The sequence below is a fragment of the Penaeus chinensis genome, chromosome 29 (assembly GCF_019202785.1).
Source record: "Penaeus chinensis breed Huanghai No. 1 chromosome 29, ASM1920278v2, whole genome shotgun sequence".
In the NCBI taxonomy this organism is placed as follows: domain Eukaryota; kingdom Metazoa; phylum Arthropoda; class Malacostraca; order Decapoda; family Penaeidae; genus Penaeus; species Penaeus chinensis.
The window spans coordinates 32,325,690-32,338,997 of NC_061847.1; the positions used below are offsets into that span (position 1 = coordinate 32,325,690).

Consider the following 13,308-nt stretch of genomic DNA (forward strand, 5'->3'; position numbering starts at 1 on the left):
AGCCCAAATAATCCATCTATCCTTGGAAATCCATATTATCCACATCAATCAAGGAGACATAATTTCTCCAAAACATATCCTTTTAGTGTTATAAAACGATATCACAAATTCAAAAGAGTCGTTGACACCCATTCAATTTACCCACCAAGCCGAAAATCAATTGTCGTCGTCTGTCAAAACAGGGACGCGCAAGAAACCCAAAGGAACAAAATCAAACTCGGACCGCCTTGTTTCAGCCACAAAATGCCACTTTTCCGGACGGTTTAGGAGGTAGGGTGTTCCTTCTGTTCCTGTTCGAGTCCCGTGTGTCTACAAAGGACGCAGAATAAGGGAGGGAAGGCCTCAGAACACGAGCTGAAGCGAAGCTAGTTCCAACCCTCGGACATGTAGTTACAACACCTGAGGAGAGATAACAAATAACCTTAACTTTTCTCATTTTTTCAAGCTCGTCTTCCTTTAGACTCGTAAATCTCATGGAATAAGTCAAGAACTCCCGGCTGGAGGAGAATAGCGGCGAGATTTGAGGAAGGAAAAGGGTATTATCTCCAAGGTCGCCTCAGCAATGGCATGGCCTTTTAAACCCATTCATGATTCCCTTTTAAATTGAAAGAAGGAAATACGAGAAAGTCTTTTTTATTGAAAACTGGAAATATGAAAATGTCTTTTTAATTTCTATTTCGTGTCAAAGGCCGTGAATTCCTCTGCTCATAGGGGGAGGCTTGTGGATAGGCCTACATCTCTTGTTTATTTCTGTGGTGTGGGTTGTAGTTGTAATATTCAAAATTTAAAGAATTAATTTTGTATATTCTCTTCCATTTGTGTTCTGACATTTATTATGTTTGATGTTGATTTTGCGTCTTCTTTCTGATTTGTCGTGTGAGATGAGTAGTGGCTTAGGGATGTCATAATTCTGTAAAGAACTTGATTAATTTTGTCTCTCAAAGACATTATTGTTGAGTGCTTCCTATTGCCATTCTCTTGGGAAAAACAAAATGGGAAAAACAAAAGTTTTTTGAACTTTTTTATAAGAGACTTTTTTTTCTAATACTTGACAACAAAACACCACATTCTTATTTCTTGGCAAGGTCATTTGTAAGTATACTTAAACTTTTTTTTTTTTAAGTAGCTTTTTGTACAAAAAGCATTTTGATGCTTTTCATCCAATAATATCTTTTGTAAGTATTATAGGAAGTTATATTTTTAGATTTTGAATATTCAGTTTCTTGTTCTCATTTAGTATGGATAAACTTCTGTATATTTTTCAAGATCATGATATGACCATAAAGATATTTTGTAACCAATAAAAAGAAAAAAAAAAGTATGTACTATCAAATAAAAAATAAATAAATCCTATTATTTAAACACTACAGTTTAATGCAAACATAAATAAGACAGTGTAAAAATTATGTAAAGGTGATTGGCAACATGATTTGGACATGTTGATGCAAGAAACAAGTTTCGCCTTCTTTTCGCCATTCTATTCAGCTGACAGTTAATACTTATGCTTACATATGTTTTGTATTCTTCAACATTCATATACAATTTATTTTTAATATTTTGCTCTTCTTTATTAGCTTGTTTTGTCAAAAGAAACTCAGCGAATTGGAGTACTAAATAGTCTAGGGCGGGTCACCAGTTTTTACTTTAACAAATAGGGCAGAGTGTAGTGCAAAGCTCAATCAAAATGCCTGTGCATGATAGGCAAACTGCTTTGCAAACTGCATGGGAAAACTATATACCCTTCAATATAATAAAAATTCAAGCTCAAACACAAAGGCAGATTTTTAGAATGTCAGATTTGGAGGGACAGATTGGAAGTCAGGGTTCTTCAGATGATCTAATGAAGACAGATACACACATGACTTAGGTAGACTAGATATCCCTCAGAGCTGCGCTGGAATTGTGCATTTTTTTAAAAATTATTTATATATATATATATATATATATATATATATTTCAAGAACTGAACTTTTCTTTTTTTTTTTTTTTTTAGCTGTTAGCAAGATGCCTACTGACTCAATTATATATTAATAATAAGAAGAATGGTAATTGTAATCAGAATAATTGTAATGATACTGATAATAGTAATAATAATAACAATTGTATTAGCTTTTTTTTTGTGGTTATTATTATTGCTGATGTTATGATTGTTGTTGTTATTGTTAGTGTTATTATTATTAGCATTGGTATTATAAGCATTAGTATTATAATAATGATTATTATTATAATCATCATCATCATCATCATCATCATCATCATCATCATCATCATCATCATCATCATCATCATCATCATCATCATCATCATCATCATCATCATCATCATCATCATCATCATCATCATCATCATCATCATCATCATCATCATCATCATCATCATCATCATCATCATCATCATCATCATCATCACTATTATTAATAATAATAATAATAATAATAATAATAAATTATTATTATAATAATTATTATTAATAATAATAATGATAAATTATTATCATTATCATTATCACTATCACTATCACTATCATTATCATTATCATTATCATTATCAATGATAATGGTAATAATAATTTATTATTATTATTATTATTATTATTATTATTATTATGATAATAATATAATTATTAATGTGAATGTTATCATGTTATTATCTTATTATTGTTATTATATTATTATTAATACTATTATTAATATTGTTATTATTTTATTTCTTTTTATTAATAGTACTATTTTTTATTATAATGATATTTATTATTTAGTTATTAATATTGTTTTATTATTATTATAATAATAATAATAATTATTATTATTTTTATTATTATTATTATTATTATTATTGTTGTTGTTGTTATTGTTATTGTTATTGTTATTGCTGTTGTTGTTGTTATTTTTATCAATATTGTTGTTATTATTGTTAGTAGTATTATTGTTGTCGTTATTGTTATTTTATCAATGTTGTTGTTATTATTATTATTATTATCATTATCTGTCATTGTCATTATTGTCCTTGTCATTTTCATTAGAATTGATACTTTTATTGTCATAGTTGTTTTCTATAGTTATTATTATCATTATGATTTATTGTTATTGTTATTGTTATTGTTAATGTTATTAATAATATCATCATCTTCATCATCATCATTGTTATCATTGTCCATGGATTGTGCAATTACCCTTATTGATGCCACCTCATAACACGCAGCAGATAACTGTGTCTAAGTTTGAGGATGAACATTAAGGGAATCATTTGGTTCATAAATGGAATCATAAAAAAAAATAATAATAATAAAATAAAATCAATAATGAATAGTTGTAAGTCCATTGGTATCTTTATGATTGCCATTGGGCCTAAGACAGTGGTTCTCAACCTAGTGGGCCAAATAATATTGTGAACCTGAATTAAACAAAACTTGGATCACTAAAAATGGCAAATTATATGAAATAGTATGAAGTTGTCTGCCTAGCCGAGGGGGAGGGTAGGAAAAAGACTGAAAACCACTGATGTAGGAGTCTGTGCCAACTTTAATTGGATACTCTGCAGTGTTTGCTAATATATTTGATTCCTCATCTGGCTGGGTATATCACTTTTTTCACTGAGGAGAACCAGGGTCATGGTAAAAGCATCCTTTATCTTTCAGAAAGTTTTTGCCAGCACGGGTAAAATCTTTGATAAGAGTAAGCTGATTGATAATAATGAGTCGGACTTATTACTAATATTTTATTGAGGCATGTTCAGTATTTATTTATCATATATTTTTTTCAATATGATTTTGGATTTTTGTTTTCCCTTTCTGTCTCTTCATCATTCATGGTCTCTTCCTCGCATTTTATTTTTAGATCTGTTGTTTATCTATTATCCTTCATTTATTCATTTTCCTCACCCTTTGGTCTTTGTTGTTGCTTCATTAGCCTTTCTGTTGGGTGTTGCAGAATGTATTCAGATCATGTTGAGTGGATAAGATAAGAAGTATAGATTATCATGCTTGTGTGAGCACTAGTTTGGATGCTTTTTATTTTTTTATTTCTTATTTCTTTTATTTGGCCCTTTTGTTAGTCCTATAAAGAGGATTCTTTCGTGATCTTTTTTTTACTGCAGATAGGTAGTGATGATGGCAAGCATTGCTCATTTGGGAAACTTGTTTTTGTAGAAAAGTTTTGTAGTGTTTTGATTACCACTCTTCGAGAGACATTTGTCAAATGTTGCCTTTTTCTTTTCAGGAGCAGGAGGAGTCTTAACACCTTATAAATCTGCAGAAAGTGGCAGCAGATTTATCATGGTAAGTATTCTGTAACTCTTGCATACATACAGACAAACACATGCCTCACCACACCACACCACACATATACAGACATGAAGTATTTACATACATACATACATACACACATACACACATACTTGGCATGCATACATTTGCATGTGTGTGAGTATGAGTGTGAGTGTGAGTGTGAGTATGTGTGTGCACATGTGCGTGTGCGTGTGCGTGTGTGTGCACACGTGCATGTGCGTGTGCGTCTGTGTGTGCGTGTGCGTGTGTGTGTGCGTGTGCGTGTGTGTGTGCGTGTGTGTGCGTGTGCGTGTGCATGTGTTTGTCGTGTGCGTGTGCATGTGTTGTGTTGTGATGTGTGTGTGTATGTGTGTGTGTGTGTGTGTGTGTGTGTGTGTGTGTGTGTGTGTGTGTGTGAGTACGAGTGCATGTCTGTCTGTGTTTGTGTATGTGTATGTATATGTGTGTGTATGTATGTATGTGAAAGAGAGAGGGTGTGAGGGATGAAGTCAGCCAGAGAGACTATCAGACAGACTAACAGTCAGTGTGATTTTGCACGTGTTAAGTGTGTCATATGGTTAAAGCTCTAAAGACAAGTTACATCTCACCTTTATAAATACCCGAATTTCCTTTCTCTCTCTCCTCTGTCCTCTCAGACCACAGATCAAGAATCACTCCATGCCCTAGAAGGGTTAATGAATGAATTCTTCGGTCCAGCCACAACCAATGTCAGAAAACGAGACATTGAGACCATCCTATCTAATTTTGGACAACAACGCGGGGCCTGGAAGCAATGTCTGTACTACGTAGCACACACCCGCAACTCTTATGTGTCTATGTACTGTCTCACCACCCTAGAGGCAAGTATCATTGTAGAATATTATCGAGCAGTTCCTTTAATGTATGTCTATTTATGTCAGAACAGGGAATAGTAATAAGAATAAGGTCCAGTACAGGATGAAAATATTTAGCTGTCAGGGTATATATGATAAATTATCATGTATTTCCCTATCAACTCCATCACAGAACATCATCAACAAGCAATGGGTGGGCCTCATGGCAGACGAGAGAACCGAGATCCGGTCCACCCTCTATCGTTTCGTCTTGGAGAACCACAAGGTGGCCCCGTACTACATCCGCAACAAGCTCGTCAAATTGGTTGTAGATATCGCTCGCCTGTCGTGGCCTCATTTCTACCCTGATTTCTTCACCAATGTCTTAGCTGTAAGTGTTTGGAGTTTGTTCAGGATCATTCAGAGGATTATGTATGTGTGTGGCTTTTATCACAGAAGACTGTTTTATTCATAAGATTTGAATAGGGTATCACATAACATTTGTATTTGACTGGTGTTAGGTAGCTCAGTAATGAAAGGTGGCAATTGTTCTCTGCTATAATTTATATATCAGGGGTATGTAAAAATGTGTCAATATTTTTTTTTAAGTGATTCTTAAAAAAGGAATGCAATGAATTAGATACAGTACTTGAAACTAAAAATATGAGCCACATATGGTTAAAAAAAAACAGGTGGTCCCATTAACTGATTCATACAATTTTTTTTTCTCAGATTCTATAATTGAAGAAGCTTCTTTTTGATTTTGCATTGAGAACCATTCTTATCTTATTCCTACTTGTTATCATAGAGTATGCCTTTATTCCCTTTCTTTCCTTTGCAGTTAGCCAGAAGTCCAGACACAGTCATTTTGTGTATTGTGTTCCTCCAAACTATCAGTGAGGAATTAGCATGCCCCAGGGAAGAGCTGTCATATTCTCGGAGAACGGAACTGCGGCGGTTATTATCTCAGCAAGTCCCAACTATGCTTAGTCTTCTGTCTAGTAAGAAGAGTATTTGTTGTATACCATCCTGCTGAAAAGTGTGCTCATTATTTGTTTGTGTGGTCATGACTTGAGTTTAATGATAGGATGTTTGCATTTGCACACACTTGACTATATATCTGTGTGTCCATATGTGTGTGTATGTGTGTAAGTATATTGCATTTAATACTTTTTTCCATTTATGACATGTATTTACCATTAATTCTGTCCACAGGTTTATTGGAAGGTGTGGTAGACAAACACAAAAATGCCGTGACAGCAACCCCTCCTCCCTCCCCAACACACTCCCACAGCCATTCCCCAAGCCGCTCTGGCCTCTCATCCTCTCCGATTCAGACAGGCGAGTGGCCTTTTGATATCTTCAATTTTTGTGTCTCGGGTGTACCTATATGTAAACAGGATTTTGATGGTGTGATCTCTCATTTTTAGCCCAAGAACTGCAGCATAGAGGTCAAGATGAAGTGAATTTGTTTTGATATTTTAGTAGTGTACCAGAGAATGGCCACATTTCTTGATTGGGTAGTTTTTGGATTTATATAAATTTGCTTGTTTCAAATTACAATACACAGGAAAAGTAAAATTGTAGGCTTGATTTCTAAAAAGAGACAGAAGTTAATGAAAAAGAAAATGTTTAGACATACAAGCGTTATATATTTATATTTGCCGATTTAACTTCATATGTAAAGATTATGTTAGAAAAGATCCAAAGACTGAAGTGAATGCCTCATCCCCACAGGTACTTTGCTGAGCAACATGTTCCATAACCTGGAGAGTGGAACAAGTTCTCGCACGGGATGGGTCCTTCCCCCTCTTGACTCAGAAAGTGAAACCGTAGCGTGTCTGGCATTGAACTGTTTAACACACTTGTTCTCGTGGATCCCCCTCTCCTCGCTCATAACACCTCACCTGCTCAATACAATATTCCTTTTTGCTTCTTTAGGAGCTGACCCACAGGTGAGGCTTGCTGGCGGTGGTTACTTCACAGGTATTAGGCCTGGAACAGTTGCTCTTACTTGGCTGATAGAATTGTTTATTTTCTCTTGAGTAAATTTGTGAAAATTGGCATTATGCTGTAAAAAAGATTTTTGTGAAATAAGCAATGATAAGGATCTGTGCTTAATCCCGAATTACCCACAATCTATGATAAAGGCTTCATCATTAACCCTTTTTTTTGTTTATTTATTTTTCATTTAATATTTTCATTGCTGTGAAAATCTGTATTGCCTTTGTAGTGATTTTTGCCTTGGTTCTTGTTTTCATTGTGGGTTGGAAGGATAGTATTTTATGCAACAGTTTTGTTTTACTTTGTTTGTTGGAAGCATTCTGTTATATAATGCATTGTTGTTATTATTTGTTTCATCTTCCTTTTACATTTACGATAACATATTCTGTGTACTCTTTTTAGATTTCGTAGAAGTGTTGACTGATGTTTACTAATGCCAAGTTCCCTCTCCCTCCCTCCCAAAGCACAATAAGCTCCACAACGGATCCCTCGATAACAGTTTCATGTCTGGCGATTCCCTTGGTGTTCTAGCCATGGGTGCCATCAATGAGATCATGAGCAAGAACTGTGTGCCGCATGATTTTGAGGATTTTCTGCTCCAGATGTTCAGAAACACATTCCAGCTCCTGCAGAGGCTCGTGCGAGACGAGCCCAACACGACCACCTCACGGCTGCAATTGTTAGATTCAAGGTAAGGGACGCTATGTGAGAGAGTGAGTGGGAGCAGGAATGGGAGCAGGAGAATGTGAGTGAGTCAGCGTGAGAGTGGCAGTGGCAAAAAAAAAAAAAAAAGAAAGAAGAAAAAACCTCTCTCTCTCTCTCTCTCTCTCTCTCTCTCTCTCTCTCTCTCTCTCTCTCTCTCTCTCTCTCTCTCTCTCTCTCTCTCTCTCTCTCTCTCTCTCTCTCTCTCTCTCTCTCTCTCTCTCTATCTCTCTCTCTATATGTATATATGTATAAATGTATATATGTAGGTATGTATATATATGTGTATATAAATGTATGTATTTATGTATATATGTATATACAGATATGCATATATATGTGTATATATATGTACATGTGTGTATATATATGTATATACGTATGTATATGTATATATATGTATATACGTATGTATATGTATATATATGTGTATGTATATGTATAAATATGAATATGCATATGTATGTATGTATGTAGATGTATGTATACATATATATATATATATATATATATGTATATATGTATTTATATGTATGTTTATGTATATATATGTATATGTATATATGCGTATGTATATATATATGTACATGTATATATATATGTATATGTATATATTTATGTATATGTATATGATTAAATATGTATCTGTATATTTATGTATTATGTGTATATATGTGTATATGTATGTATAAGCATATATATGTATATGTATGTATATGCATATATATGTATATGTATGTATATGCATATATATATGTATATGTATGTATATGCATATATATGTATATGTATGTATATGCATATATATGTTTATGCAAGTATATGTATATTTATATATATATATATATATATATATATATATATATATATATATATATATGTATGTAGATGTATGAGTATATGTATTAATGTGTATATGTATATATATGTATATGTATATATAAATATATGTAAATTTATGTAAAGATATGTATATATATGTATAAATACGTAAATATATGTATATTTGTAAGTATATATATATATATATATATATATATATATATATATATATATATGTATTTGTATATGTAAATGTATATAAATGTATGTGTATATATATGTAGTATATATATGTATATATATGTGTATATATATGTGTATATAATATATAAATATATATACATATATATATATATATATATATATATATATATATATATATATATTTCTAAATACTTAGCAGGTATTCTAATATATCACTGAAACTACTAACATGGTTCATATTAAAATTTGTATGTTCTAATTATGATGACAACTATTATTATATTTTCCACAATTTTGTATTATCACTTAGTGTCCAATATAACTGATTCTCGGTGTCTTATTTCAGTTGTAATGTGTCATCATCATATATTAATATACTTTTTTTGTTTTTTCTTTCCAGCTATATTGACAAATTCTCAGAGTTTCTGAGGCTATTTGTGAGCGTTCATCTTCGAAGATTTGAAAATAATTCACAGTTTCCAGTCCTTGAGTTTCTCTCTCTTCTCTTCCGATATACATTCCATCAGCATTCTGTCGAGGCCTATTTTAATTGCCTGGATGTGTGGGGCATCTTCCTAGACCATCTTTCATCCAAGATTATTGGTGCTGAGGACAGGAATGCAGTTTCAAGGTAGGGCTTACTTGTTGCTACAGTCTGAAGGGAGCTTTCAAGGTGACGTGCGTTTTTATTTACAACAAAATCCTACCACACTCAGTAACCTAGGGTGTCCACTAGAGATATCCACCACCAGTAATACAGCTAGAAAGGTTTTCTCTGTTCAGTAGTCAGCATAATGTGCAAGTGTGCTGCAATTGTTGTCCAGCTCCATATCTTGGCGTGTGGTCAGCGGTGAGGATGGGATTTCCCTCATCGGTCTTTATCAAGGTAACTATCATTGCCATCACCACTGTTGTTTCTGTCTTTGATACTTTGATATTTTCCTTGTACCAGTTGCCGTGAGTTTTCAAGTGTGTTCATGGGAGAGATAAAGGTGATTGTAGAACCTACTATTGTCAATGTTATTATTATATGCATTTATTTGTTATTCATTATTTATTAGATTCATTATTAGAGTTGCTGAAAGTGTATGATTTTGTTTATGTATGTTTTTTACAGTTTTGGTGAAATGGCAAAATAATTGCATTAGTTGAAATTTCTTCATAGTATAAAACATGACCATAAAAATGCGAATACATAACAGGAATGCTCTCTGTTGCAGGTATGAAGATGCTTTGATATCACTTGCTCAAGGAATTCTGCACAAGATACAACTGAGACACAACCAGGTTTGTAAAATTTGTGTATGGTCGAATTGAAAAAAACTAAGTTGACGAAAGAGGTATTAAAACCTGCTTCAATGAACTTTTACCAAATTAGAACAGTTCTAAGTTTACCCATTTTTTATTGCATTTTTGGCATCTTTCATAATACTGACCTTCAAAATTAAGATAAGATGGAACTAGTTTAATATTAATGAATATTTCCAACCTTTACAACCCAAGGCTGAACTAGAGGAGCTTGATCATGAGATCTCTGAGGAGATCTCGGAAGGCTGCGAGTCCTATTATGGAGAAATCGGTACTAGTGACGAAGTTTCTGAGTGGCATTCCTTCTTCACAAGGAACTTGGAGCTGTTGGCCAAGATTGCAGACTTGTTGCCCGACCAAATATTTACCTTAGTGGTGGGTATTTTTTGGCTTTCTTCTGTTATGTGTAAAAATGTGTCATTATATGTGAGATTTTGTAATCCATTTCATTTGTAAAGTAATATGAACCTGTATATGTAAAGTGTTATGAGCTTTTATGTGTAAAGTTTTACAGATGGTTTAGTAGCATAATTGTTAAAAAAGTGCATTAAACATTCTTCTGGTATATTGTGGCCTTATACCCTGAAGTAAAAGAACGTCTTAATTGCAGTATGACCCTTGGTGTGAGACCACGAAAATATATCTTACCCTCCAATCAAACATGGTGGAACAGAATGGCAGACGGAGACTGAATATTTCAGCAGAGCACGAGTGTCCACGACTGCATTGCCTCTTACGGGATTTGTCCTCACTCCTCCAGGCGATTGGTCGATTTTCAACCCTTTTTTTAGGGGAAGAGCTGCCCAAGAGGTCGGCAACAGCTATACAAGTCATAGAGAAGTAAGTGATGTAGTAGTATCTCAACAGAATTTATAAGTATCCTTGTATACAGTTTAACATTATGTATATACAGAACAGATATGCACTTATCTATAACAATATGATATTGCTGTATTTCAGGCTTGTGGAAATGGCCAATTTCAGCACAGGCTTGAAGTTGTTTGAGGTGGAGACAGCAGTGGATGTCTTGCATTCAGACTTTGTGGAAGTGTAAGTACCCATTTCCCATGCTTTCGTAAATACCTGTAAAATGAAGTATATATTAATTTAGATTATAACACCAAAGGTTATTTGTATTCTTAATTTTGATAAATCATAGAATTCATTGGTGAAATTTGAAGCCAGCTATCTCTGTAATGTAAAATACCAAATGACATTATTGAAAGACTATGAATTCTACTGACCTTATTCATATAACATTTTTTACACAGACATGCTCAGGTTCTGTCAACCCTACGAGCCTGGGTTCACTGGCTGTCTCAGTTATATGGCCAGCAGTTTGTGCAAGTTTATCCTGGAGGCACACAGACACATCAACACCAGGATACCTGCCATACTATCAACAAACAGATGCTAGTCGCAGCTACAAACGTGCTAAATGTTGGGGTGAGTTGTATGCAGCAGTACGTTTTTCACTCTTGTTTCAATGAGGCGTTGGGAGTTTATTTCACTCTTCTAGGTAGTTGATTTTGTCACTGATAGCTGTGTAACATCCTCTTTTGACATCAGTATTGGTAGTCTTTTCTAACAATAATTATATTTTATATTAGTACATTATAAAATTTTGGGAATAAATAATGTGAAATAGCCACATAACTAGACCTTGCAAAATGCTTGTTATTTGTATATTGATGTAATGATGATATCACTAACGCAAACTCTTGTTTTGTATAATGCAGGCCCCGGGACTGATAGTGAACTGTGGAGTGCAATTACTGTTGTCTCTCTCTGTGATGGTGCGGTCACCTGTTGCGCTTGAGATGAACCAAGTGCAGTCTCTCTATGTTCAGGCACCGTCTGTTTCTTCAGATGTTAAGGTATGGAGGAATCTCTCTCACTGTTGGAGCAGGGTTTGTATTAGCTTGAGGCCAAAACTGATTGCGGCATTTTAGTTTGTCATGATTTGTTGTTTCTTATATTTCATTGATGTTGCATTAAAAATTTGTTTTCATTTTATGTTGCTTATGATGTGCATTATTTACAGTCATATTAATGCATTAGCTTTAGATGGTAAAGAGATACTAATTATAACAAAAATCTGTTTCAATGATGAATATGCTTACTACATATAACAAAACAAAAAATGATAGTAAAATATAAGGCTTGTATCAGAATTTGCTAGCAAGTACAGCCACGACCATCAACTTCAAGAATTCATTTTTTCTTCTCAGTGAGCTCACATGATAACTCTGCAAATCTCTTACAGGTCCGGCGGTTATTATTACGTGCTCTAGTGAACTTCCTCTTACTCCCGTGGCCGAGCTTTATTGTGGACCACAGATTAGAAACTAGAAAACATCATCTCACCACATTCATCAACTCATTTACTAGTGATGTCCGTAAGATAAGTGTCCAAACCCTAGCAGATGACAAGACGATGCAGGAGAGCAGTAAGTTGAATATGATTTGCACAAATGATTGTTCTTCCTTCCCTGGTTTTTCATATTTATTTTGTCTACTGATATATCTGGCCATTATTGTGTGCCTTTGAAAGTCTTTCTCTTTCCTGTTAACTCTTTTGCCTTTTTATGAAATCCTGGGTCATCCTTCTTCAATAATTTTTTACTGTCTTTTTCTTGTTTCTTAACAGGTTCCCTCTGACATGCTTGTGTTTATCAATTATATATTTTCATGATTGTCAGGAAGCTTACAATCTTAGCTTATACAGGAGTAGAAAGGATTTCAGTGAGCTGAAATTTCTCTTTTTGCATCCACAGTGGCACCAAAGTTGTGTGATACACTGTCCATCATAAGGTACCAAGTAGAAGAGCTGAATAGCACTGACAAAGCGAGCCGTGAGCTGTACTACCACTGTATCCAAGACATAATCCATCAGGCCATACTCTTGTTCCCAGTGTATGTCCAGCATGCAAGTAAGTGGACACCCTGCTGTGTAAGGTGATAGAATTATTGCTATTTCAGCATCATTATGGAATTGGTTTGCATTCTGGTGCTGTCTGCTTGTTCTAAATACCCCATGGCTGCTGTGCCATTATCATTTCAGTTTGATGAAGTGTGTAAAAGGCCAGAGCCCCACCCAAAACAAATTTTTGTCAAATATCAGGAATAACCCATGGAGGGTGACTTTACATTCCACCCTGGAAGTAAGTG

At 34.0% G+C, this 13,308-nt stretch overlaps 1 protein-coding gene across 1 annotated transcript in view; it reads left to right on the forward strand.

The window, feature by feature from the left end:
- The first annotated feature begins 143 nt into the window (after positions 1-143).
- The window catches only part of LOC125040723 (exportin-6-like), a 21,400-nt gene continuing 8,235 nt past the window's right edge, over positions 144-13,308 (forward strand). Inside the window, exons 1-17 of the mRNA XM_047635416.1 lie at positions 144-270; positions 4,218-4,276; positions 4,921-5,124; positions 5,291-5,488; positions 5,939-6,098; positions 6,313-6,438; positions 6,835-7,052; positions 7,566-7,792; positions 9,230-9,460; positions 10,050-10,116; positions 10,333-10,512; positions 10,748-10,977; positions 11,098-11,187; positions 11,409-11,583; positions 11,877-12,014; positions 12,404-12,587; positions 12,915-13,070. Of these exons, the coding sequence (XP_047491372.1) occupies positions 4,274-4,276; positions 4,921-5,124; positions 5,291-5,488; positions 5,939-6,098; positions 6,313-6,438; positions 6,835-7,052; positions 7,566-7,792; positions 9,230-9,460; positions 10,050-10,116; positions 10,333-10,512; positions 10,748-10,977; positions 11,098-11,187; positions 11,409-11,583; positions 11,877-12,014; positions 12,404-12,587; positions 12,915-13,070 (2,587 nt within the window). The 5' untranslated portion in view covers positions 144-270; positions 4,218-4,273. The remainder of the gene's footprint in view (positions 271-4,217; positions 4,277-4,920; positions 5,125-5,290; positions 5,489-5,938; positions 6,099-6,312; positions 6,439-6,834; positions 7,053-7,565; positions 7,793-9,229; positions 9,461-10,049; positions 10,117-10,332; positions 10,513-10,747; positions 10,978-11,097; positions 11,188-11,408; positions 11,584-11,876; positions 12,015-12,403; positions 12,588-12,914; positions 13,071-13,308) is intronic.